This window comes from Ammospiza nelsoni, chromosome 1 (genome assembly GCF_027579445.1).
Source record: "Ammospiza nelsoni isolate bAmmNel1 chromosome 1, bAmmNel1.pri, whole genome shotgun sequence".
Lineage (NCBI taxonomy): Eukaryota > Metazoa > Chordata > Aves > Passeriformes > Passerellidae > Ammospiza > Ammospiza nelsoni.
This window is the reverse complement of record NC_080633.1, coordinates 1,268,107-1,292,517: the sequence shown is the minus strand read 5'-3', so window position 1 is coordinate 1,292,517 and position 24,411 is coordinate 1,268,107. Positions and strand designations below refer to the sequence as shown.

Here is a 24,411-nt window from a genome sequence, read left to right as displayed (position 1 = left end):
ACACGTCATGAGTTTGAGGGGGGGGTCTCATGAGGTCCCCAAACGTGTCACAAGTTTAGGGGGTCTCAGCATCTCCCCATATGTGTGTCATGAGTGTGGATGGCTCTCAGCAGTTGTGCAGCCCCACGTTACAAGTTTGGGGGATCCCAGCAGCTCCCCACATGTGTGTCACAAGTTTAGGGGGTCTCAGCAGCTCCCCACGCGTGTCACGAGTTTAGGAGGGGTCTCAGCAGCTCCCCACACGTGTGTCACAAGTGTGGATGGGTCTCAGCAGCTCTCCACAAGTGTCACGAGTTTAGGGGGTCTCAGCAGCTCCCCACACATATCATAAGTTTGGGGGGCTCTCAGCAGCTCCCCACGCGTGTCATGAGTTTGGGGGGCTCTCAGCAGCTCCCCGCACATGTGTCAGGAGTTTAGAGGGGGCTCTCAGCAGCTCCCCACACATGTCACGAGTTTAGGAGGGTCTCAGCAGCTCCCCACACATGTCATGAGTTTGGGGGGGGTCTCAGCAGCTCCCCACGCGTGTCATGAGTTTGGGGGGCTCTCAGCAGCTCCCCACGCGTGTCATGAGTTTGGGGGGCTCTCAGCAGCTCCCCGCACATGTGTCAGGAGTTTAGAGGGGGCTCTCAGCAGCTCCCCACACATGTCACGAGTTTGGGGGCTCTCAGCAGCACCAGCCGTGTCCCCCGTGCCCCGGGCAGGGCAGTGGGTCCCCAGCAGCCCCTCACCCGTGTCGGGAGCCGAGTGTCCCCAGCGCGGGGGGTCCCGGCCGCCCCCGCCCCGCTCCGCCTTTGTCTCTCCGCATCCGGGGCTGGCGGCGCGTCCCGGGCTGGCCGCGGCTCCGAGCGCGTCCTGCGCTGGCCCCGCCACCCCCGCGAGGCCCCTCGGCCGGCAGTGACCCTTGTCCCCGCTCCGCCGGCCGTGCCACCGCGTCACGTGGGGCCAGGGCACCCGCGGGGACACCGCGGCACCGCCGGGACAGCGGGACGGAGCCATGGACGGACACACGGACAGGTGGGCAGGGCCCGGCCGGGAGGGGACACGCGCGGGGCAGGTGACACCAGGATGGGGGGGACACGAGCGGGGCAGGTGACACCAGGATGGGGGGGACACGCGCGGGGCAGGTGACACCAGGATGGGGGGGGACACGAGCGGGGCAGGTGACACCGGGATGGGGGGGACACGAGCGGGGCAGGTGACACCGCGGTGGAGGGGACACGAGCGGGGCAGGTGACACCAGGATGGGGGGGACACGAGCGGGGCAGGTGACACCGCGGTGGAGGGGACACGAGCGGGGCAGGTGACACCAGGATGGGGGGGACACGCTGCTGGAGGGTTCCCGTCCCGATGGAGGTGGGATTGGTGTCCCCGATCCCGGATTTTGGCTCCATCCCGGGTGACCCAGCTCCGGGCATCCTGTCCCAGGGAGCGCCCCCAAAGTGTCCCTTTCCCGGGTGTTTCAGCCCCAGGTGTCCCTCTGCCCCATGTCCCCATCCCAGACCACCCATTCCCAGGTGTTCCAGTCCCAGGTGTCCCAGTCCCAGTTTGCCCAATCCCAAATTTCCCAGTCCCAGGTGTCCCAGTCCCAGGTGTCCCAGTCCCATATTTCCCAGTCCCAGGTGTCCCAGTCCCAGGTGTCCCTCCCTGTTCCATAGATCCCAGTCCCAGGTATCCCTGCTTCCAGTATCTCTCTCCAAGGTGACCCAGGTGTCCTTGTCCCAGGTGTCCCAGCTGTCCCAGCTGTCCCAGGTGTTCCCACTGCTCCGTTTCCCACTCTCCCAAACCCCAGTCCCAGCACCCACCTGACTCCAGGAAACCCCCAAGGAGGAAGGGACACCCTGGAGCTGCCCCAGCACCATCCCCACCCAAAATCCCCCCAGGCCCACATCCCTGGGGGATCCCACAGCCCCCACCTGGGAACAGGGACCCCCAGCACCCTCCCCTGGGGATGCAGGGTGGTTTTAGGCAGGTGCAAGGTGGGCACGGGGGTTTCTGGGGGTGCAGGGTGGGTTCAGGTGAGAGGGGTTCACAGCAGGTTCTGAGGGTGCAGGGTGGGTTTAGATTGGGCTGGGGGCTCACAGCAGGTTCTGGGGGTGCAGGGTGGGTTTAGATTGGGGTGGGGGTTCACAGCAGGTTCTGGGGGTGCAGGGTGGGTTTAGATCGGGGTGGGGGCTTATTACAGCGACCTGTGTGGGCCGCTGCTGGTGAGAGAGAGACGGTGAATCTTGTATCTTGATCAGAAGGCTTATTTATTAATATATGATATATAATACATTATTGCTATACTAATAGAATATAGAGAGAGGTTTTGCAGAGCTGCTAGCTAAGCTAAGAATAGAATAGAAAAGAACCCACAACAAAGTTGTGGCCAAGGACTCAGTCCCCTGGCTTGAACTGATGATTGGCTCTTAATTATAAACATAGAAAATGAGCCAATCAAGGTGAATCTTATTGTATTCTACAGCAGCTGATAATAATTGTTTACCTTGTCTTCAGAGGCCTCTGGCCTCCCGAAGACACAGAAATCCAAAAGGAAGGATTTCTGTGGAGAAATGTCTGCGACAGGGGCTCACAGCGGGTTCTGGGGGTGCAGGGTGGGTTTAGATTGGGGTGCAGGGTGGGTTTAGATTGGGGTGGGGGCTCACAGCAGGTTCTGGGGGTGCAGGGTGGGTTTAGATTGGGGTGGGGGCTCACAGCAGGTTCTGAGGGTGCAGGGTGGGTTCAGATTGGGCTGGGGGCTCACAGCAGGTTCTGGGGGTGCAGGGTGGGTTTAGATTGGGCTGGGGGCTCACAGCAGGTTCTGGGGGTGCAGGGTGGGTTTAGATCGGGGTGGGGGCTCACAGCAGGTTCTCCCGCCCCTCCCCACATTCCCAGCTCGTGGCTCGGAGCCCCCCTGGAGCAGTTGCCCACCCCGGCGCTGACCCTGGACCTGGCCACGCTGCGCGGGAACGCCGAGAGGATGCGGGAGCGCTGCCGGGCGCTGGGGCTGCGCCTGCGGCCACACGTGAAAACGCACAAAACCCTGTGAGTGCCACCCAGAGCCCCCAACACCCTGTGAGTGCCCCCCCAGAGCCCCAAAACCCTGTGAGTGCCACCCAGAGCCCCCCAAAACCCTGTGAGTGCCACCCAGAGCCCCAAAACCCTGTGAGTGCCACCTCAGTGTCCCCCAAAACCCTGTGAGTGCCACCCAGAGCCCCCAACACCCTGTGAGTGCCACCCAGAGCCCCCAACACCCTGTGAGTGCCACCCAGAGCCCCAAAACCCTGTGAGTGCCACCCAGAGCCCCCAACACCCTGTGAGTGCCACCCAGAGCCCCAAAACCCTGTGAGTGCCACCCAGAGCCCCCCAAAACCCTGTGAGTGCCATCCAGAGCCCCCAACACCCTGTGAGTGTCACCCCAGAGCCCCAAAACCCTGTGAGTGCCACCCAGAGCCTCAAAACCCTGTGAGTGCCACCCAGAGCCCCCAACACCCTGTGAGTGCCACCCAGAGCCCCAAAACCCTGTGAGTGCCACCCAGAGCCCCCCCAAACCCTGTGAGTGCCCCCCCAGAGCCCCCCCAAACCCTGTGAGTGCCACCCCAGAGCCCCCCAAAACCCTGTGAGTGCCACGCAGAGCCCCCCAACACCCTGTGAGTGCCACCCAGAGCCCCCCAAAACCCTGTGAGTGCCACCCAGAGCCCCAAAACCCTGTGAGTGCCACCCAGAGCCCCAAAACCCTGTGAGTGCCCCCCCAGAGCCCCCCAAAACCCTGTGAGTGCCATCCAGAGCCCCCCCAAACCCTGTGAGTGCCACCCCAGAGCCCCCCAAAACCCTGTGAGTGCCACCCCGGAGCCCCAAAACCCTGTGAGTGCCACCCAGAGCCCCCCAAAACCCTGTGAGTGCCATCCAGAGCCCCCCAAAACCCTGTGAGTGCCATCCAGAGCCCCAACACCCTGTGAGTGCCACCCAGAGCCCCAAAACCCTGTGAGTGCCACCCAGAGCCCCCCAAAACCCTGTGAGTGCCACGCAGAGCCCCAAAACCCTGTGAGTGCCACCCAGAGCCCCCCAACACCCTGTGAGTGCCACCCAGAGCCCCAAAACCCTGTGAGTGCCACCCAGAGCCCCCCAACACCCTGTGAGTGCCATCCAGAGCCCCAAAACCCTGTGAGTGCCACCCAGAGCCACCCGGGGTCTCCCCTGAATGCCCCCCATCCTTCTGGATCCCCTCAGTGCCCCTCAGCCTTCATCCAGTTTTCCCCCAGCATCTCCTCATCCTCACCCCAAAATCCTTCTCCAGCATCTCCTCATCCTCCCCGTCATCCCAGTATCTCCCACTGTCCCCATCACTATCCCACCCCAGCATCCCCCAGTTTGTCCAGCATCCTCCCAGTGTCCCTCCCAGTGTCTCCCCATCTTCCCCTCAGGACACCCCTCCTTCCCACCCAGCACGTCCCAGTCCTGCCCCAGTTTTCCCCAGCATTCCCACAGCTTCACCCCCAGCCTCTCCCCAGCATCCTCCCCGCTTTCCCCCACAGAATCCCTCCAGCGTTCCCCAAATCCCCCCTCAGCATTCCTCAACCTCCCCCTCCCCAGGATCCCTCCATCGATCCCACACATCCCTCCCAGTGTCCCCCTTAGCGCCCCTCAGCTTCCCTCAGGCGCCTCCCCAGAATCCCCCCCAGCACCCCCTCATCAGCCCCACCTTCCCCCCGGGCATTTCCCCACCCTCCCTCCCACCATCCTCCCAGTATCCCCCCACCATCCTCCCAGTATCCCCCCACCATCCTCCCAGTATCCCTCATCCTCCTTTCCAGTATCCTCCCATCCTCCCAGTATCCGCCATCCTCCCTCCCAGTATCTCGCTATCCTCATTCCCAGTATCCTCCCATCCTCACTCCCAGTATCCCCTCATCCTCCCAGTATCCTTTCACCCTAACTCCCAGTATCCCCCTATCTCACTTCCAGTATCCCCCCATCGTCTCTCCCAGTGTACCCCCAGTATCCCTCCCAGTATCCCCTCACCCTAACACCCAGTACCTCACTATCCTCACTCCCAGTATCCCCCACCATCCTCCCAGTATCTCGCTATCCTCATTCCCAGTATCCTTTCACCCTAACTCCCAGCATCCCCTTATCCTCACTCCCAGTATCCCCCATCCTCCCTCCCAGTATGCCCCCACCATCCTCCCAGTATGCCCCCACCATCCTCCCAGTATCCCCCATCCTCTCCCTTGCACCCAACTTCTCCCCCAGCACCCCTCCAGCATCTTCCCAGTGTCCCTCCAGGAGCCTCCTCATCCTCCCTCTCATCATCCCCATCCTCCCAGTATCCCCCCAGCTTTCCTCCCAATGTCCCCCCATCCTCACCCCCAGTGTCTCACTATCCTCATTCCCAGTATCCCCCCACCCTCCTTCCCAGTATCCCTCCATCCTCCCTCCCAGTATCCCATCCTCCCTCCCAGTATCCCTCGATCCTCCCTCCCAGTATCCCATCCTCACTCCCAGTATCCCCCCATCCTAATTCCCAGTATCCCACTATTCTCATTCCCAGTATCCCCCCATCCACACTCCCAGTATCCCTGATCCTCCCTCCCAGTATCCCCTCATCCCCCCACCCCGTATCCCCCCCACCCTCCCTCCCAGTATCCGCCATCCTTACTCCCAGTATCCCCCCACCCTCCATCCCAGTATCCCTCCATCCTCCTTTCCAGTATCCTCCCATCTTCCCAGTATCCGCCATCCTTACTTCCAGTATCCCTCCATCCTCATTCCCAGTATGCCTCCATCTTCACTCCCAGTATCCCCTCATCCTGCCAGTATCCTTTCACCCTAACTCCCAGTATCCCCCTATCTCACTCCCAGTATCCCCCCATCATCTCTCCCAGTATCCCCCCAGTATCCCTACCAGTATCCCCTCAACCTCCCAGTATCCCCTCACCCTAACTCCCAGTACCTCACTATCCTCCCTCCCAGTATCCCCCATCCTCCCAGTATCCACCCACCGTCCCTCCCAGTATCCCCCATCCTCCCTCCCAGTATCCCCTTATCCTCACTCCCAGTATCCCCTCATCTTCTTTCCCAGTATCCCACATCCTCCCACTATCTCCCAACCCTTATCACCCAGCATCTCCCCAGCACCTTCCGAGAACCGCCCCCAGCATTTCCCTCCATTCCCATCATTTCCTCCTCCTCCTCCTCCTCCTCCTCCTCCTCCTCCTCCTCCTCCTGCTCCTGCTCACTCCCTGGTTGGCAGGGAGGGCGCGGAGCTGGCGACGGGCGGCTCCCGCCGTGGCATCGTGGTGTCCACGCTGGCCGAGGCGCGTTTCTTCGCGGCCGGGGGCTTCGATGACATCCTGTACGCGTTCCCGGTGCCGCGCTGGCGCCTGGCCGAGTGCTCGGCGCTGGCGCAGCGCCTGCAGCGGTTCCAGGTGCTCCTGGACAGCCCCCAGGGCCTGGAGATGCTGCTGCAGAACCCCCTGCCCGGAGGGAAGCGCTGGCTGGTCTGGCTCAAGCTGGACTGCGGCAATGCCCGAGGTAGGTGAGCCCCAAATCCCATCCCCAAATCCCATCCCCAAATGCAGGGAGGGGACATCGTGTGCCGGCCCCTGGGGTGGGGTGCTCTGAGTGCCCCCAGATCCGGCATCTCAACCAGGATGGGGCGTTGAAGCCACCTAAAAGTCATTGATCAAGGGTGTTCCTCAGGGGAGGATGTCTTGTGTCACTCCAAGCCATGATGGAGCATCTAAACCCGCTCAAAATCATTATTTAAGGGTGTTCTATAGGGAGGGATCTTCATGTCCTTCCAAGCCCCCAAATCCTCCATCCCAACCACGATGGAGAATCTCAGCCCCCCCAAAATCGTTATTTAAGGATGCTGCATGAGGAGGAATCCCCGTGTCCCTTCAAGCCACCGGATCCTCCTTCCCAACCACAATGGAGCATCTCAGCCTCCCAAAATTGTTATTTAAGGGTGCTCCATAGGGATAGATCCCCATCTCCCTTCAAGCTCTCAAATTCTCCATCCCAACCACAATGGAGCATCTAAACCCCCTGAAATCGTTATTTAAGGGTGTTCCATAGGGAGGGATCCCCATGTCCCTCCAAGCCCCCAAATTCTCCATCAAAATCATGATGGAGCATCTAAACCCTCCCAAAATCATTATTTAAGGGTGCTGCAGGGGATGGATCCCCATGTCCCTCCAAGCCCCCAAATTCTCCATCCCAACCACGATGGAGCCTCTCAGCCTCCCCAAAATTGCTATTTAAGGGTGTTCCATAGGGAGGGATCCCCATGTCCCTACAAACCCGCAAATCCTCCATCAAAACCACGATGGAGCATCTAAACCCTCCCATAATCGTTATTTAAGGATGCTCCATGAGAAGGAATCCCCATGTTCCTCCAAGCCCCCAGATCCTCCATCAAAACCTCTAATGCCCCCCAAAATTGTTATTTAAGGATGTTCCATGGGAAGGAATCTTCATGTCCCTCCAAACCCCCCAAATCCTCCATGCCGACCACGATGGAGCATCTAAACCCTCCCAAAATCGTTATTTAAGGATGTTCCATGAGAAGGAATCCCCATGTTCCTCCAAGCCCCCAGATCCTCCATCCCAACCACAATGGAGCATCTAAACACCTTCAAAATCGTTATTTAAGGATGTTTCACGAGAAGGAATCCCCATGTCCCTCCAAGGCCCCAGATTCTCCATCCCAACCACGATGGAGCATCTCAGCCCCTCCAAAGTCATTTTTCCCAGCCACACCTGGTGCAGCAGAAACGGCCCCAAAGCCCCACCAAGGCACTCCCCAACCCCATCCCCACATTCCCACCGCCAGGATGCTCCGTGGGGGCCATGTCCCGCTGTCCACTCACTCGTGTCCCCAACCCCCCGTCACACCGTGTCCCCTCCCAGCCGGGATTCGCCCCACGGATCCCGAGGCGCTGTCGCTGGCCCGGGCCATCGCCCAGGGCTCCCCGGAGCTGGTGACGCTCGTGGGGGTCTACGCGCACTGCGGGAACACCTACGGCTGTCGCGACATCGCCGCCATCCAGGCCATCGCCAGGGACACCACGGCCGCCGTGCTGGAATTCGTCACCGCGTGAGTGGCCGGGACGAGCGGGGATTTGGGGGTTTGGGGATTTGGGGGTTTTGGGGATTTGGGGGTTTGGGGATTCGGGGGTTTGGGGATTCGGGGGTTTGGGGGTCTGGGGGTTTGGGGATTTGGGGGTTTGGGGATTTGGGGGATTTGGGGATTTGGGGATTTGGGATTTGGGGGTTTGGGGATTTGGGGGATTTGGGGATTTGGGATTTGGGGATTTGGGGGATTTGGGGGTTTGGGTGTTTGGGGATTTGGGGATTTGGGGATTCGGGGGGTTTGAAGATTTGGTGATTTGGTGATTTGGGGGTTTGGGGGATTTGGGGCTTTGGAGGTTTGGGGATTTGGGGGTTTGGGGGTTTGGGGATTTGGGGGTTTGGGATTTGGGGGTTTGGGGATTTGGGGGTTTGGGGGTTTGGAGGTTTGGGGATTTGGGGGTTTGGGGATTTGGAGATTTGGGGGTTTGAGGATTTGGGGATTTGGGGGTTTGGGTGTTTGGGGATTTGGGGGTTTGGGGATTTGGAGGTTTGGGGATTTGGGGATTTGGGGGTTTGGGTGTTTGGGGATTTGGGGGATTTGGGGGTTTGGGGATTCGGGGGTTTGGGGGTTTGGGGATTTGGGGGGTTTGGGGATTTGGGGATTTGGGGGGTTTGGGGATTGGGGATTTGGGGATTGGGGGGTTTGGGGATTGGGGGGTTTAGGGGTTTGGGGATTTGGGGGGTTTGGGGGTTTGGGGATTGGGGGGTTTGGGGATTGGGGGGTTTGGGGGTTTGGGGATTTGGGGGGTTTGGGGATTTGGGGGTTTGGGGATTTGGAGGTTTGGGGATTTGGGGGTTTGAGGGTTTGGGGATTTGGAGGTTTGGGGATTTGGGGGTTTGGGGATTGGGGGATTTGGAGGTTTGGGGATTTGGGGGTTTGGGGATTTGGGGATTTGGGGGATTGGGGGTTTGGGGATTTGGGGGTTTGGGGATTTGGGGATTTGGGGGTTTGGGGATTTGGAGGTTTGGGGATTTGGGGATTCGGGGATTTGGGGGTTTGGGGATTGGGGGGTTTGGGGGTTTGGGGGGTTTGGGGATTTGGGGGGTTTGGAGGTTTGGGGATTTGGAGGTTTGGGGATTTGGGGGTTTGAGGGTTTGGGGATTTGGAGGTTTGGGGATTTGGGGATTGGGGGATTTGGAGGTTTGGGGGTTTGGGGGTTTGGGGATTTGGGGGTTTGGGGATTTGGGGATTTGGAGGTTTGGGGATTTGGGGGGTTTGGGGATTTGGAGATTTGGGGGTTTGAGGATTTGGGGATTTGGGGGTTTGGGTGTTTGGGGATTTGGGGGTTTGGGGATTTGGAGGTTTGGGGATTTGGGGATTCGGGGGTTTGGGTGTTTGGGGATTTGGGGATTCGGGGGTTTGGGGATTCGGGGGTTTGGGGATTTGGGGATTTGGGGGGTTTGGGGATTGGGGATTTGGGGATTGGGGGGTTTGGGGATTGGGGGGTTTAGGGGTTTGGGGATTGGGGGGTTTGGGGGTTTGGGGATTTAGGGGTTTGGGGATTTGGGGGTTTGGGGATTTGGGGATTTGGGGATTTGGAGGTTTGGGGATTTGGGGGTTTGGGGATTTGGAGATTTGGGGGTTTGAGGATTTGGGGATTTGGGGGTTTGGGTGTTTGGGGATTTGGGGGTTTGGGGATTTGGAGGTTTGGGGATTTGGGGGTTTGGGTGTTTGGGGATTTGGGGATTCGGGGGTTTGGGGATTCGGGGGTTTGGGGGTTTGGGGATTTGGGGGGTTTGGGGATTTGGGGGGTTTGGGGATTGGGGATTTGGGGATTGGGGGGTTTGGGGATTGGGGGGTTTGGGGATTTGGGGGGTTTGGGGGTTTGGGGATTGGGGGGTTTGGGGATTTGGGGGGTTTGGGGATTTGGAGGTTTGGGGATTTGGGGGTTTGGGGATTTGGAGGTTTGGGGATTTGGGGGTTTGAGGGTTTGGGGATTTGGAGGTTTGGGGATTTGGGGGTTTGGGGATTGGGGGATTTGGAGGTTTGGGGGTTTGGGGATTTGGGGGTTTGGGGATTTGGGGGATTGGGGGTTTGGGGATTTGGGGGGTTTGGGGATTTGGGGATTTGGGGGGTTTGGGGATTGGGGATTTGGGGATTGGGGGGTTTGGGGATTGGGGGGTTTGGGGGTTTGGGGATTGGGGGGTTTGGGGATTTGGGGGTTTGGGGATTTGGGGGGTTTGGGGATTTGGGGGTTTGGGGATTTGGAGGTTTGGGGATTTGGGGGTTTGAGGGTTTGGGGATTTGGAGGTTTGGGGATTTGGGGGTTTGGGGGTTTGGGGATTTGGGGGGTTTGGGGGTTTGGGGATTTGGGGGGTTTGGGGATTTGGGGGTTTGGGGATTTGGAGGTTTGGGGATTTGGGGGTTTGAGGGTTTGGGGATTTGGAGGTTTGGGGATTTGGGGGTTTGGGGATTGGGGGATTTGGAGGTTTGGGGATTTGGGGATTTGGGGATTTGGGGGTTTGGGGGTTTGGGGATTTGGGGGGTTTGGGGGTTTGGGGATTTGGGGGGTTTGGGGATTTGGGGGTTTGGGGATTTGGGAATTTGGGGGTTTGGGGATTTGGGAATTTGGGGGTTTGGGGGTTTGGGGATTTGGGGGACAGGAAGGGTCAAGGCGGCCGCTGTCCCCTTGCCAAGGCGCGGCTGTCGGCTGTAAATGCGAATCACCCCCATAAAGGGGCCCTCAAAGCCCGCCCGGGGGGCACCGGGGGTGGTGGCGGCGCCGCTGCCCTTTGATGTGGCTGTGACCCGGGGCATTGTCCCCTCCCTCCCGCCTGCCGCCCTTTCATCCCGGCGGGGGCCGCATCCTGCGGGGAATCGCGGCCGGACGGGCCCTGCTGGGAAAAGGGGGAGGAACCTCCACCCCCGCCACGCCGGGGACAGCGATGTGCCCACCTGGGGACACGGCCCGGGGGCCACCGGCCCGGGGTGGCACCGGCTGGTGGCGGGGGAAAGCCCAGATCCCACCCCCTCCCCAAAATCTGAGCACATCTGGGGCTGGTTCCAACACATCTGGGGGTCCAGAAATATCTGGAAGGGGTCCCAGGCACCGCTGGGGGTGTCCTGGCACATCTGGGGGGCACTTCTGGCACATCTGGGAACGGCCTGGCACAGCTGAGGGGATCCCAGGCACATCTGGGGGCTCCCAGATCCACCTGGAGGGATCTCCAGCACATCTGGGGTTCTCAGACGCATCTGGGAGTGTTTTAAAACATCTGGGGGGGTGTCCAGCTCAAACGGGTGGATCTCTGGCACATCTGGGCATGGTTCGGCACATCTGGAGGGGCCTCTGCCACATCTGGGGGGATCTGGAGGGATGCCCACCAGCCCTGAGTCTTTGAGAGGGCTCTCGGGCACATCTGGCTGGCACCTGGGCACATCTGGATGTGTCCTGGTCGCATCTTGAGTTCTGCCGGGCACGCTGCGGGGAGGCCGTGCCACATCTGGATGGCTCCCCTGAGTGTTTGGGGCACCCAGAGGTGCAGGACCCACCTCTGCTCTTATTCCCGGTGGTACCCGGGGGTGACAGACCCACCTCTGGCGACGCGGGGGTGACATCCCGCACCCCCATCACCCAGAGGGTGTCCCCCGTGTGTCCCCCAGGCTGCGGCAGGCGGGGATCCCGTGTCCCCAGGCCACCATCGGCTCCACCCCGTCCTGCAGCCACCCGGTGCCGGAGATGTCGCAGCTCACCGAGGTGCACCCGGGCAATTACCTCTTCTACGGTGAGCAAAGGGGACCGGGAGGGAGCCCCGCGGGTGGGACACGGCCAGGCTGAGCCCGCGTCCCCCGCAGACCTGCAGCAGACGCAGCTGGGCTCGTGCCGGCCCGAGGAGGTGGCGATCCGTGTGCTCAGCAGGGTCATCGGGCACTACCCGCACCGCGGGCAGCTGCTGCTGGACTGCGGCTGGGCCGCCCTGAGCCTGCACGGCCGCGACCGGGGACCCGCGGGCTGCGCGGCCATCGAGGGCCACCCCCAGCTCAGGTGACGCCCGCGGGGAGCGGGGGGACGGCGGGGCCGGGCGGTGACACCCGTGACGGCCTCGCGTCCCCGCAGGCTGGTGGGGCTGACCCAGGAGCACGGGCTGGTGGAGGCCGCGGATGGGCGGCTGGATTTCGAGCGATTCCCGCTGGGGAGCACCTTGGCGCTCATCCCGTTCCACGTGAGCGTCACCCCCGCGTGTCCCCTCCCGTGCCAGCGCCGTGTCACATCACAGCTCGGTGTCCCCTCTGTCGCAGGCCTGTGCCACGGCCGCCATGCACCCCGTGTACTTCGTGCACGCTGCCGGCAAGGTGGTGGAGCTCTGGCGCCCCGTGCGCGGCTGGTGAGAGGAGCGAGAGGAGATTGTGGGGGATGCAGCCGCACCCAGACCCTGCACCCACCCGGGCACCTGCACCCACCCTGGACCGAGGGCACCCTGCACCCACCCTGGACCGAGGCTCTGCACCCACAGCGAGACCCTGCAGCCGCTCCGAGTCACTCTGTGCACCCACGCTGGGGTCACAGAGCCACAACAGGGTCCTGCACACACAAGGGGCGTTGCACCCAGTCCCACACCTTGTACCCATTCCTGCACCCATTCCCACCCTGCACCCATTCCCACTGCACCCATTCCCACCCTGCACCCATGCCCACTGCACCCACTCCTACTCCGCGCCCACTCCCACTGCACCCATTCCCACTGCACCCATTCCCATCCTACACCCATGCCCACTGCACCCACTCCTACTCCGCGCCCATTCCCACACCCTGCACCCATTCCCACTGCACCCATTCCCACACCCTGCACCCATTCCCACACCCTGCACCCATTCCCACTGCACCCATTCCCATCCTACACCCATGCCCACTGCACCCACTCCTACTCCGCACCCATTCCCACACTCTGCACCCATTCCCACACCCTGCACCCATTCCCATACCCTGCACCCACTCCCACACCCTGCACCCATTCCCACTGCACCCATTCCCACCCTACACCCATTCCCACTCCGCACCCACTCCACGTCCCTCCACCCACTCCAGGATGCTGCACCCACACCGGGGCTCAATAAATCAGCTTCTCCCGCTTCCAGGCGCTTATTCCCGCGGGGAAGCGCCGTGGGGAGGTGGCGGGAGGAGTGGGTGACGCGGTCCCTCCGGTGCCGTCCATCCCAGCTCGGACGGGCCCGGTCCAAGCCGGACCCATCCCGATGGGCGGGACTCGAACCTGCGGCCGCCAGAGCTGCGAGGGGCGGGGCTCCGAGCCTGGCCACGCCCCTCAAGCGACGAACGGCCAATGGGAGCGCGCCCCGCCCGGCCCTGCCCGGGGGAGCCACGCCCAGCCCGGCCCGGCCCAGGCGCGACGGGGCGGCCGAGAGGAGCCGAGCGGGGCCGAACGGAGCCGAACCGGGACCGAAGGGAACCGAACCGAGCCCGAACGGGGCCGAGCCGGAACCCAGCGGGGCCGAACGGAGCCGAACCGGGACCGAACGGGGCCGAGCCGGAACCCAGCGGGGCCGAACGGAGCCGAACCGGGACCCTGCGGAGCCGAACGGGACCGAACGAGACAGAGCAGGGACGGAGCGGGGCCGAAGCGAGGCCGCGCGGTGCCGGCCGGGGCCGAAGCGGTTCGGAGCGGCTCGGAGCAGCCCGGCCCCGGTTCGGCCCGGCCCGCAGCGGGTCCCGGGCCGGTGCCGGCGATGCGGCCGCTCCCGGTGCCGCTGCTGCTGCTGCTGCTGAGCCCGGTGCGGGCGGGAACGGGACCGGGATGGGAGCGGGATGGGACGGGCCGGGTCTCCCGCTGCCCCGGGGCGCTCCGGGTCACTTCGCTCCCTGGCTTTTGTTGAAGTTTTTTGGGGTTGGTTCGGTTAAATTTGGGTCATTTCGGTTCAGTTCCTTTTCCTTCATTTTATTCCATTTTCCTCCTTTTTTTCCTTTATTTTCTTTTATTTTCCTGTTTTGCTTTCTTTTTATTTTCCTTTTTATAATTTTATTTTTATCATCCTTTTTCATTTTTTCTTTAATTTTTTTTAAATTTTCCTCTTTTATTTCATTCTCTTTTTTTTGAATCTCATTTTATTTTCCTCTTTTATTTTTTATTTTCCTTTTTAATCTTCCCTGGTTTGTCTCATCTTATCCTATTTTTTCTTTCCTTATTTTCTTACTTTATTATTTTACTTTACTTATCCTATTTTCCTTTACTTTCCTGTATTTTCCTTTACTTTCCTTTACTTTCCTTTCCTTTATTTTCTTATATTTTTCTTTATTTTCCTTTACTTCCCTGTATTTTCCTTTACTTTCCTTTACTTTCCTTTCCTTTACTTTCCTTTATTTTCTTATATTTTTCTTTATTTTCCTTTATTTTTCTTTTTTTTTCTTTACTTTTCCTTTATTTTCCTTCATTTCACGTTCTTTTCCTTCCTTCCACTTTAACTTAGTTCAGCTTTCCCCCTTCCTTTCTCCTCCTTTTATTTCGCTGATTTCTCTTCATTCCTTTCCATTCCAATGCCTTTTATCTCACTTTTATTTACTATTTATTTCCTTTTTTACCCTTCCCGTTTGATTCCCCGCTTTTATTCCTCTCCCTTCCTCATTATTTATTTTTACCGCTCTCAATCCCCCCCTCCAAACCCCTTTCCCATGGCTGGGGGGGGGTCCCAGTGGGAATCGGATTGAGGGGAAACTGAGGCAGGACCGCTGTGCCCGCAGGTGCCGGGGGGGGCCGGGGGGTGCCCCCCGTGTCCCCGCGGTGTCCCCGAGCCCTGCGACAGCCGCTGCCCACCCTGCGCCCGCAGTGAGTACCCCAAACCACCCCGAACCCACAAACACCCCCAAAAAAACGACCCCAAAAACCCCAAAATGCTCCAACCCCGCAGCGCGGAGCCCCGCGGAGGAGGAGCCGGAGGAGCCGTGCCCGCCCTGCCCGCCCTGCAGCCGTGAGTGGCACCGGCACCGGGGGGCACCGGGAGGGCTGGCCAGGGTCCCCCTGTGTGCCTCAGTTTCCCTTGTGTGCCTCAGTTTCCTTTTTGTGCCCCAGTTTCCCCGAGTTGCTCCCCAATTTCCCCCTTTGTGCCTCAGTTTCCCTTTTGTGCCCCAGTTTCCCCGAGTTGCTCCTTAATTTCCCCCTCGTGGTTCCTTAATTTCCCCTTTACGTGCCTCAGTTTCCCCTCGTGGTTCCTCATTTTCCTCTTTTTGTCCCTCAGTTTCCCCATGTTGCTCCTGATTTCCTCTTTTTGTGCTCCAGTTTCTCTTTTGTGCCTCAGTTTCCCCCCGTTGCTCCTTAATTTCTCCTTTTTGTGCCTCAGTTTCCCCACGTTGCTGCTCAATTTTCCCTTTTTGTGCTCCAGTTTCTCTTTTGTCCCTCAGTTTCCCCCGTTGCTCCCTAATTTCTCCTTTTGTGCCTCAGTTTCCCTTTATGTGCCTTAATTTCCCCTTGGTGGTTCCTCAGTTTCCTTTGTGTGCCTCAGTTTCCCCGAGTTGCTCCCCAATTTCCCCCTCTGTGCCTCAGTTTCCCTTTTGTGCCCCAGTTTCCCCGAGTTGCTCCTTCATTTCCCCCTCGTGGTTCCTTAATTTCCCCTTCTGTGCCTCAGTTTCCCCTTGTGGTTCCTCATTTTCCTCTTTTTGTCCCTCAGTTTCCCCATGTTGCTCCTGATTTCCTCTTTTTGTGCTCCAGTTTCTCTTTTGTGCCTCAGTTTCCCCCGTTGCTCCTTAATTTCTCCTTTTTGTGCCTCAGTTTCCCCATGTTGCTGCTCAATTTTCCCTTTTTGTGCTCCAGTTTCTCTTTTGTCCCTCAGTTTCCCCCGTTGCTCCCTAATTTCCCCTTTTGTGCCTCAGTTTCCCTTTATGTGCCTTAATTTCCCCTTGGTGGTCCCTCAGTTTCCCTTTTGTCCCTCAGTTTCCCTTTTGTCCCTCAGTTTCCCCCATTGCTCCCTAATTTCCTCTTTTCGTGCCTCAGTTTCCCCTTTGTGCCTTAGTTCCCCCATGTTACTCGCTATTTCCCCTTCTGTGCCTCAGTTTCCCCTTGTGGCTCTTCAATTTCACCTTTTTGTGCTCCAGTTTCCCTGTGTTGCTCGCTAATTTCACCATTTTGTACATCAGTTTCCCTTTCATGCCTCAGTTTCCCCACATTGCTTGCTAATTTCCCCTTTTTGTGCCTCAGTTTCCCCCATTGCTCCCTAATTTCCCAGTTTTGTGCCTCAGTTTCCCTTTTGTCCCTCAGTTTCCCCTTGTGGTTCCTTAATTTCTCCTTTTTGTGCCTCAGTTGCCCTTTGTGGTTCCTTCATTTCCCCACATTATGCCTCAGGTTTCCCTCGTTGTGCCTCAGTTTCCCCTCACCGTGCCTCTCTCCTCGTGTCATTCCTTGATTTCCCCACACTGTGCCTCAGTTTCCCCTTGTTTCTCTCACTGTCCCCTTTTGTGTCTCCCGTCCTGCTTCATTTTTCTTACATTGTGCCTCAGTTTCCCCACATCGTTCCCCAGTTTCCTCCTGTCCTGCCTCAGTTTCCCCTTTTAGGCCTCAATTTCCCCATATCCTACTTTAGTTTCCTTGTGTTGTGCCTCAGTTTCCCTTTTTTTAACCTCATTCCCTTTTTCTGCCTCAGTTTCCCCCATTTTACCTCATTCCCTTGTGCCTCAGTTTCCCCTTTTGTTCCTCATTTCCCCTTTTTTGTGCTCAGTTTCCTCCATTTTATCCCGTTTCTTCTTTTGTGCCTCAGTATCCCCTTTTGTCCCTCATGTCCCTTTTTGTGCCTCAGTTTCCCTTTTTCACCTCATCCCTTTTTTGTGCCTCTGTTTCTCCTTTCCCCCCTCACTGTGCCTCAGTTTCCCCCTCATTCCCCCTTACTATGCCTCAGTTTCCCCTCGTTTCCCCTCACTGTGCCTTGGCTTCCCTTTTCCTCCTCATTCCCCCTCACTGTGCCTCAGTTTCCCCCAATTCCCCCTCACTGTGCCTCAGTTTCCCCCTCATTTTCCCCTCACTGTGCCTCAGTTTCCCTTTTTTCCCTCATTCCCCCTTATTGTGCCTCAGTTTCCCCCTCATTTTCCCTCACTGTGCTTCAGTTTCCCCTTTTTCCCTCATTCCCCCTCACTGTGCCTCAGTTTCCCCTTTTCCCCCTTACCGTGCCTCAGTTTCCCCCTCACTCCCCCTCACCGTGCCTCAGTTGTCCCCATACCCGGGGCTCTCTCCCCTCTCGCCTCCCCCGTCCCTCTCCGGAGGGACACTGAGGCAGGGCCGCCATGTCCTCACTCCCTTCCCACAGACGAGGCCACGGCGCCGCTCGCTGAGGGGACCCCGCCGGTGCCGGGGACCCCCCGAGTGACGCCGCCGGTGTCGGGGGCTCCCCCCGAGCCCCCCGGGGACATCATCCCGCTGTACTGCGCCCTCCTGGCCGGCCTCGTCGTGGGGCTCGTGGCCTACGTGGCCTTCAAGTGGTGAGTGAGGGGTGCCGGGGGGCCGGGGCGGTTTGGGGACCCCCGGTGAGCCCCGGTGAGCCCCGGTGTCCCCGCAGCTGGGACACCTGCAGGAAGAAGCGGCAGCTGGACAAGGCGCGGGACGCGGGGGACGCGGCGCTGGCGGCGGACGCGGAGAAGCTGCGGGGGGACGGCGGAGTCTGCCCGGAGAGCGCCGGCCTGGAGCCGCCTCAGCCCCGTGAGCGCCCCGGGCCCGCGGGTGTGGGGACAGCCGGGCCTGGGGGTGTGGGGACACCCAGATCTGGGGGGGTTTGGGGGAGATCCGAGGGTGTGGAGACACCCAGCCCTGGGAGGGTTTGGGGGGACACTCGCGAGTTTGGGGACACCCAAATCTAGGGGGTTGTGGGGACACTCGGCCCTGAGGGGGTTTGGGAGAACACCCGCGGGTTTGGGGACACCCAGGTCTTGGGGGACTGGAGGACGGCCGGCCCCGGGGGGATCTGGGGACATCCGGCCCTGGGGGCATTTCGGGACACCCAGCCCTGGGGGGGTTTGGGGGGACATCCAATGGTTTGGGGACACCCAGCCCCGAAGGTGTTTGGGGGACATTTGGGGGTTTGGGGATACCCAGCCCTGGGGAGGGTCAGGGTTTGGGGGCACCTGAGAATTTTGGGGTGGATGGGATGAGGATGGGGATGGGGATGGGGATGGGGATGGGGATGGAGTGGGGTGGGATGGGATGGGATGGGATGGGATGGGATGGGATGGGATGGGATGGGATGGGATGGGATGGGATCACCGAGCACCTGGATGAGGTCGGGGAGCCCCTAAATGGGATTGGGGAACACCTGCAAGGGGTCGGGGAGCACGGGGTGGGGCTGGGGAGCACCCAAAGCGGTGGGGAAGCCCTTAAATGGGATTAGGGAGCGCTTGGATGAGGTCGGGAAGCCCCCAGTGGGATCGGGGAGCACCTGGATGGGTCGGGGGTCCCCCACACTTCCCAAGGCGGGTCGGGAGCCGCCCCCGCCCGTCGGTCCCGGGGTGATTCCGGGGCGCTGACCCCGTCCCTGCCCGCAGCGCCCCCCGAGGGTCCCTCCCCGCTCCCGGGGTCCCCGCGGCGCCAGGAGGAGCCGGGAGAGCTGGAGCGGCTGCTGGAGCTGGGAGCGCCCGGCAGCGACCGGCGCGGCCCCGGCCCCGGCCCCGCGGGGACACCGGGGGACATCACCTCTGCCGTGTGACACCGGGGGACACCGGGGGACATCCCCTCTGCCGTGTGACACCGGGGGACACCCCCTCCGCCGTGTGACACCGGGGGACATCCCCTCCGCCGTGTGACACCCCCTCCGCGGCGACACCGGCTGCTCCCGGCGGTGCTCCCGCTTCCCGATGGATTCCTGGGGAATTTTTTTACGTGGGTTTTGTACTTTTGTAGGGATTCTGGTGGGTGGGATGGGGACTTGCCGTGGCTGGCGCCTGGGTGGGGGCATTAAACGTGTCACTGGGTGCCACCAGGGTTTGTGTCCTCAGGTGTCTGTGTGTCCATGCATGTTCCGGGGATGTGTTCTGAGTGTCACAAGGTGCCTGCTTGTCCCCAGTGTCCCCAAGTGTCCCTGGGATGTGTCCCTTCAAGTGTGGAAGTATTCCCAGGTGTCCCTCCTGGTGTCTGTCCCCATGATGTCTTCCCTTGGGTGTCCCCAGTGTCCATGGGATGTGTCCCTTCAGGTGTCCAGGTATTCCCAGGTGTCCCTCCTGGTGTCTGTTTGTCCCTGGAATGTGCCCCCCTGGGGTCTCCCAAGTGTCCCCAGCTGACCATGAGTCCCCAGAATGTTCCCCAGGTGTCCCTTTGTCCCCAAGATGCGTCCCTGCATCCCTGTGATGTGAGTGCTCAGGTGTCTGGGCTGGGTGTCCCCAGGTGTCCCCTATGTCCCCAGGGCCATGGCCCAAGGATGGGACCCCTCAGGTGTCCGTGTGTCCTTGGGCATCCACGTGTGTCACCAGGACGTGTCCCAGGGTGTCCGTGTGTCCCACGCCCATCCAGACCAGCCCGAGGAGGAGGAGGGGACACCCCAAAGACCCCAAGGCAGGTGGCACTGGGGACAGAAAAAGCCATTTCTAACCCCAAAATGCTCCCAGGTCACCCCAAACTTCCCTTCCCAGGGGGTCCAGATTCCCGGGAATGCTGAGGGTGACAGGAGGTCCCCAAGGGAGAGGGGACATCCCAAGCCAGGTCCCCCTTGTGGCCCTGCCCAGCGTCGATTTTGGGGTTTGTTTTTTGGGTTTTTTTTGTTTGTTTTTGTTTTTCTTTTGATTTTTTATTTTTTTCTCTTTTTTTGCTCCTTTTTTTTTTTACATAAAAAGTTCCGTAAAAATTGGATAAAGTAAAATGCTCGAAGCAGTAAAATCAATCTTATCAACATGGCCAGAAATCCGCAGTATTTACAGGGAAACGGAGGAAACCTCGCAGAACCAAAAGGAAAAACCAAGGAAACAACCAAAAAAAAAAAAAAAAAAAATTAAAAATCCGGGAATAACCCCCCAAAGTCTCCTGCCAAACATTCCCGTGGGATTGGAATGTTTGGGGCTGAAAGCAACGGGGAAAAAAGCAAATTATTATCAATATATTCACATATACGTTAAAATATAATACAGAGCTTGGGAGCAGCGCCGCCAGAGCCGGGCTTGGCAAAGCCTGCAGCAGCAAAAGCAGGCTTGGGAAAGCCCAGCTCGTCCTCAGCGACGGGAACCAAGTTTGTTTTCCTTAAAAAACCAAAAATCCATCGTCATAATAATAATAATAATAATATAATAATAATAATAAATTCACAGGTTGGTGGCTCGGGAGGGCGAACCCCAGCGGCATCGGGGCCCCCGAGGGCCAGGGGTTATTCCAGGGGCTATTCCAGCTCCGTGTCCTCTTTGGGCTTGTAGAGGATCCCGAATTTCTGCATGTACTTCTTGATGTACTCCTTGGTTTTGTGTTTGACGTTCTCGTTGCACTCCAGGTCCTCGGGGTTCTTGCAGTACTTGAGCTCCTTGTTCATCACCCCGTGGGTCAGCTGGGGGAATGCTGGAGTCAGCCTGCAATTCCCACCCAGCCCAGGCCTGGCCACTCCCCAGGGCACTTCCAGATGCTTCCTCTTATTCCCAAATATTCCCTGAGCCACTGTCATACTATTCCCAAAATATTCTCTAAATATTTGGCATTGTTCCCTCAATATCTGCTGTTATTTTCCAAGCATTCCCAAGCTATTTTCTTATTATTCCACAAATATTCCCCCTCTTATTTCCAGATACTGCCCAAGCTATTGCTATATTGTTCCCCAAATATTCCCCAATAGTCCCCAAATAGTCCTCAAATAGTCCTCAAATATTCCCCAAATACTCCCCAAGTATCTCCCAAATATTTCCCAAATATTCCCTAAATATTCCATTACTTCCAGATATTGCCCAAGCCATTGTTATATTATCCCCCAAATATTCCTCAAATATTCCCTAAATATTCCTGAAATATTTGGTAGTGTTCCCCAAATATCTGCTGTTATTTTCCAAACATTCCCCAAGCTATTTTCCTATTATTCCTCAAATATTCTGTTACTTCCAGATATTGCCCAAGCCATTGTTATAATATTCCCCAAATATTCCTGAAATATTCCCCAAATATTCCCAAAATATTATTGCCCAAATCTTTCCTCTTATTCCCCAAATATTCCCTAAATATTTATTATTGTTCTCCCAATATCTGCTGTTCTTTCAAGCTACTTTTCTATTACTCCCCAAATACTTCCTGTTCTTCCCCAAATACTTCCTATTACTCCGTAAATTATTTTTATATTACTTCCCAAATATTCCCCAAATAATTCCTAATATTCAATTTGCTATTATTCCCCAAATATTCCCTAAATATTTATTATTGTTGCACCAATATTTGCAATTATCCCCCAAATATTTCCTATTATTCCCAAATATTCCCTTAGTTATTCTCCTATTATTGCCCAGATATTCCCTAAATATTTTCTATTATTGCCCAAATATTTCCTCTTATTCCTCCATGTTATTTATCCATTATTCCCCAATTATTCACTATTATTGCCCAAATATTCCCTGTTATTCCCCAAATATTCCCTAAATATTTCCTACTGTTCTCCCAATATCTCTCCACCATTTCTCCTTCCCTTCCCTCATCCTCCAAGGAGCTGGAGGCAGTTGGAATGACACAATCCCATTTCCTGGGCCATCCCTTGGTCCCCATGTCCCCATACCCCATTGGCCCTGTACCTCCCATGTCCTCATGTCCCACACATCCCTGTGTCCCTGTAGCCACCATATCCCTGTGTCCCCAAATCCCCGTGTCCTGTACTTCCCATGTCCTTGTGTCCCTATGTTCCTGCACCGTGTTCCTACATCTCAGTGTCCCAGTGTCCCCATGTCCCTTTATCCCTGTGTCCCCATGTTCCTGTACCCTCCATGTTCCCATGTCCCACATCCTCCTTGTCTCTGTATTCCCAAGCTCCCCCACCCCTCCTGTTCCCAACTCCTTAAACCCTATTTCCCTGTGTTCCCATATCCCTCTATCCTCCATGTGTCCCCATGGACCCACATCTTCATGTCCCTGTCCTCCATGTCCCTGTGTCCTCATGTTTCAGCATCCCCATGTCCCCATGCTCCCATGTCCCACATTCCATGTCCCCATACCCACTGTCCCTATGTCCCCACATTCCTGTGTCCCCATGTTCCTGTGTCCATGTTCCCAAGTCCCACATCCCATTGTCCCTATGTCCCCATGTTCCTGTGTCCCCATGTTCCCGTGTCCACGCTCCCATGTCCCACATCCCCATGTCTCCACATCCTTTGTCCCCATGCTCTGTGTGTGACCAGGTCCCTGTGTCTCCGTATCCATGTCCCCATGTTCCCGTACTCCTCGTGTTCCCAAGTCCTTGTGTCCCATGTCCCTGCACCCTCCATGTCCCCCCACATTCCCACATTCCCACCTTGCGTGCCAGGTGTTTGAAGTCCTCGGTGGTGGTGATCCGGCCCACCTTGCAGTCGGGTTTTCTGTAGGGATTCAGGCACTGCACGATGAACTGGGACATCTGTGGGACACACACAGAGCGCTGGATCCACTCCCTGCTGCCACCACCCCATCCCATCCCATCCCATTATCCCACCCCATCCCATCCCATCCCATTATCCCACCCCATCCCATCCCATTATCCCACCCCATCCCATCCCATTATCCCACCCCATCCCATCCCATTATCCCATCCCATCCCATCCCATTATCCCACCCCATCCCATCCCATCCCATTATCCCACCCCATCCCATCCCATTATCCCACCCCATCCCATCCCATTATCCCATCCCACCCCATCCCGTCCCTCACCTCTTTCCTGAACACCTCCTTGCTCTTCTTGGCCAGCTCGCTGGACGTGTCGGCCTCGGCCGTCTTGGGCTTCTTGGAAGACTGGAGAGGAACACAGGGATGGAAATGATTCCCTGGTCCTGCCTTGGGGACAGCGCTCCTGTCCCACAGCCTGGTGGGCAGCACAGCTTCCAGCCCATTCCCAGGGACATTCCCAGGGACATTCCCATCCCACTCCCAGGGACATTCCCAGGGACATTCCCAGGGACATTCCCATCCCACTCCCAGGGACATTCCCAGGGACATTCCCAGGGACATTCCCAGCCCATTCCCAGGGACATTCCCAGCCCATTCCCAAGGACATTCCCAGCCCAATGTCAGCACTCCCCCCAGTCCAATCCAGATCTTCCCAGCCTGATCCCAACGAGCTTCTCAGCCCAGTTCTGAGGAGCTTCCAGGCCCATTTCAGTGCTCTCCTCAGCCCATTCCCAACACCCTTCCAAGCACGTTTCCCAGGCTGATCCAGGTACAATTCCCAGACAAATGCCACCACGCTCCCACCCCAAACCAGGGATTTCCCATTCTGGCCTCAAGAACTCCCCTGCCCTCTCCTGGTGCTCTTCCCAGCCTTATCCCAGCAAACTTCCCCACACAGCCCTGGTGCATTCCCCACTTCAATCCTGGTGAACTTTCAGGTGACTTTCCCAGTTCATCCCAGTGAACTTCCCAGCCCAATGCCAGTCTGGTCCAGGCACACTTCCCAGCTCATTCCTGGTGAGTTTCCCAGCCCAGTCCTGGCACGCTCCACACCCCAAGGCAGGCATTCCCAGCCCAATCCCAGTGAGCTCCCCATCCCAATGCCAGCAGGCTCCTCGCCCCAATCCAGACACAATTTCCAGTCTGATCCCAGCACAGTCCCCAGCCCAGTCCCAGCATTTCCCAGCCCTGCTCCTGCCACTCCCCACCTCGGTCCCAACACATTTCCCAGCCCAATCCTGGCACAATTCCCAGCACACTCCTGGGCTGGGAGGCACGGGGACCACTCCTTGTTCTTGTTTTCTTTGGAAAAAAAGCTGGAAAAAGAGCAGGAGTGTGTCCTGGGGAAACCAGGCTGGTCCACAGTGGGAATAAGTTCTGTGGTGGTGGATTTTCCTTCAGGAATTTGCTGGGAGGGCTGGGGCCCCCCACAAGCATTCACACAGATTATCTTTAGCTACAGTCAAGATAAAGGGAATTTTCTAGGAATTTCTGGCTGCTTCCCTGAGTACTGATCCCTGACTTACTAAAGGAGTGGAATCCACTCCAGCTGCATCCCAGAGCCCATCCCTTCACTCTGGATCCACACCCACCTCCCACACGCTCCCATCCCAAACTCTTCCATCTCCCTGGAGCCTGAGGAGGGACAAGCAGCATCCCTGCACCAGCAGCATTTTCTGGGAGAGGTCTGGGATCCAGGTCATCCCAACTTGGATTGTAAGGACAGGAAGAACAAGAGGATTTGTTAAAGGTTTGGAAAGCTGGGGGAGGTTTCCCTTCTCCTGCTC

The 24,411-nt window shown here is 58.1% G+C and overlaps 3 protein-coding genes across 3 annotated transcripts in view; 2 read left to right on the top strand and 1 right to left on the bottom strand.

Annotated features, from left to right (window-relative positions):
- Positions 1-953: 953 nt before the first annotated feature.
- Positions 954-12,675, top strand: LOC132081406 (D-serine dehydratase-like). The gene is made up of 8 exons (XM_059485108.1): positions 954-1,014; positions 2,875-3,024; positions 6,233-6,513; positions 7,894-8,080; positions 11,720-11,841; positions 11,912-12,101; positions 12,174-12,279; positions 12,356-12,675. Exons 1-8 carry the CDS (start codon positions 995-997, stop codon positions 12,443-12,445), a joined length of 1,146 nt encoding a protein of 381 aa, XP_059341091.1. The 5' UTR covers positions 954-994; the 3' UTR covers positions 12,446-12,675.
- Positions 12,676-13,438: 763 nt separating this feature from the next.
- On the top strand, positions 13,439-18,777 carry LOC132082285 (tumor necrosis factor receptor superfamily member 16-like). The gene is made up of 6 exons (XM_059486500.1): positions 13,439-13,843; positions 14,808-14,892; positions 14,975-15,034; positions 17,357-17,528; positions 17,606-17,745; positions 18,585-18,777. The coding sequence occupies exons 1-6, from the start codon at positions 13,799-13,801 to the stop codon at positions 18,743-18,745; spliced, it is 663 nt and encodes a 220-aa protein (XP_059342483.1). The 5' UTR covers positions 13,439-13,798; the 3' UTR covers positions 18,746-18,777.
- Positions 18,778-19,771: 994 nt separating this feature from the next.
- Positions 19,772-24,411, bottom strand: part of SETD2 (SET domain containing 2, histone lysine methyltransferase) — a 55,944-nt gene continuing 51,304 nt past the window's right edge. Inside the window, exons 21-23 of the mRNA XM_059482890.1 lie at positions 22,889-22,969; positions 22,496-22,597; positions 19,772-20,563 (exon numbers count right to left, since the gene is read on the bottom strand). Of these exons, the coding sequence (XP_059338873.1) occupies positions 20,402-20,563; positions 22,496-22,597; positions 22,889-22,969 (345 nt within the window). The 3' untranslated portion in view covers positions 19,772-20,401. The remainder of the gene's footprint in view (positions 20,564-22,495; positions 22,598-22,888; positions 22,970-24,411) is intronic.

Coding starts and splice junctions, on each gene's coding strand:
- LOC132081406 (XM_059485108.1), top strand. CDS start 995: ATGGACGGACACACGGACAG. Junction 12,102..12,173: donor GAGGGCCACCCCCAGCTCAG/GTGACGCCCGCG, acceptor GCGTCCCCGCAG/GCTGGTGGGGCTGACCCAGG. Junction 12,280..12,355: donor TGGCGCTCATCCCGTTCCAC/GTGAGCGTCACC, acceptor CCTCTGTCGCAG/GCCTGTGCCACGGCCGCCAT.
- LOC132082285 (XM_059486500.1), top strand. CDS start 13,799: ATGCGGCCGCTCCCGGTGCCGCTGCTGCTGCTGCTGCTGAGCCCG. Junction 13,844..14,807: donor TGCTGCTGCTGCTGAGCCCG/GTGCGGGCGGGA, acceptor CTGTGCCCGCAG/GTGCCGGGGGGGGCCGGGGG. Junction 15,035..17,356: donor GCCCTGCCCGCCCTGCAGCC/GTGAGTGGCACC, acceptor CCCTTCCCACAG/ACGAGGCCACGGCGCCGCTC.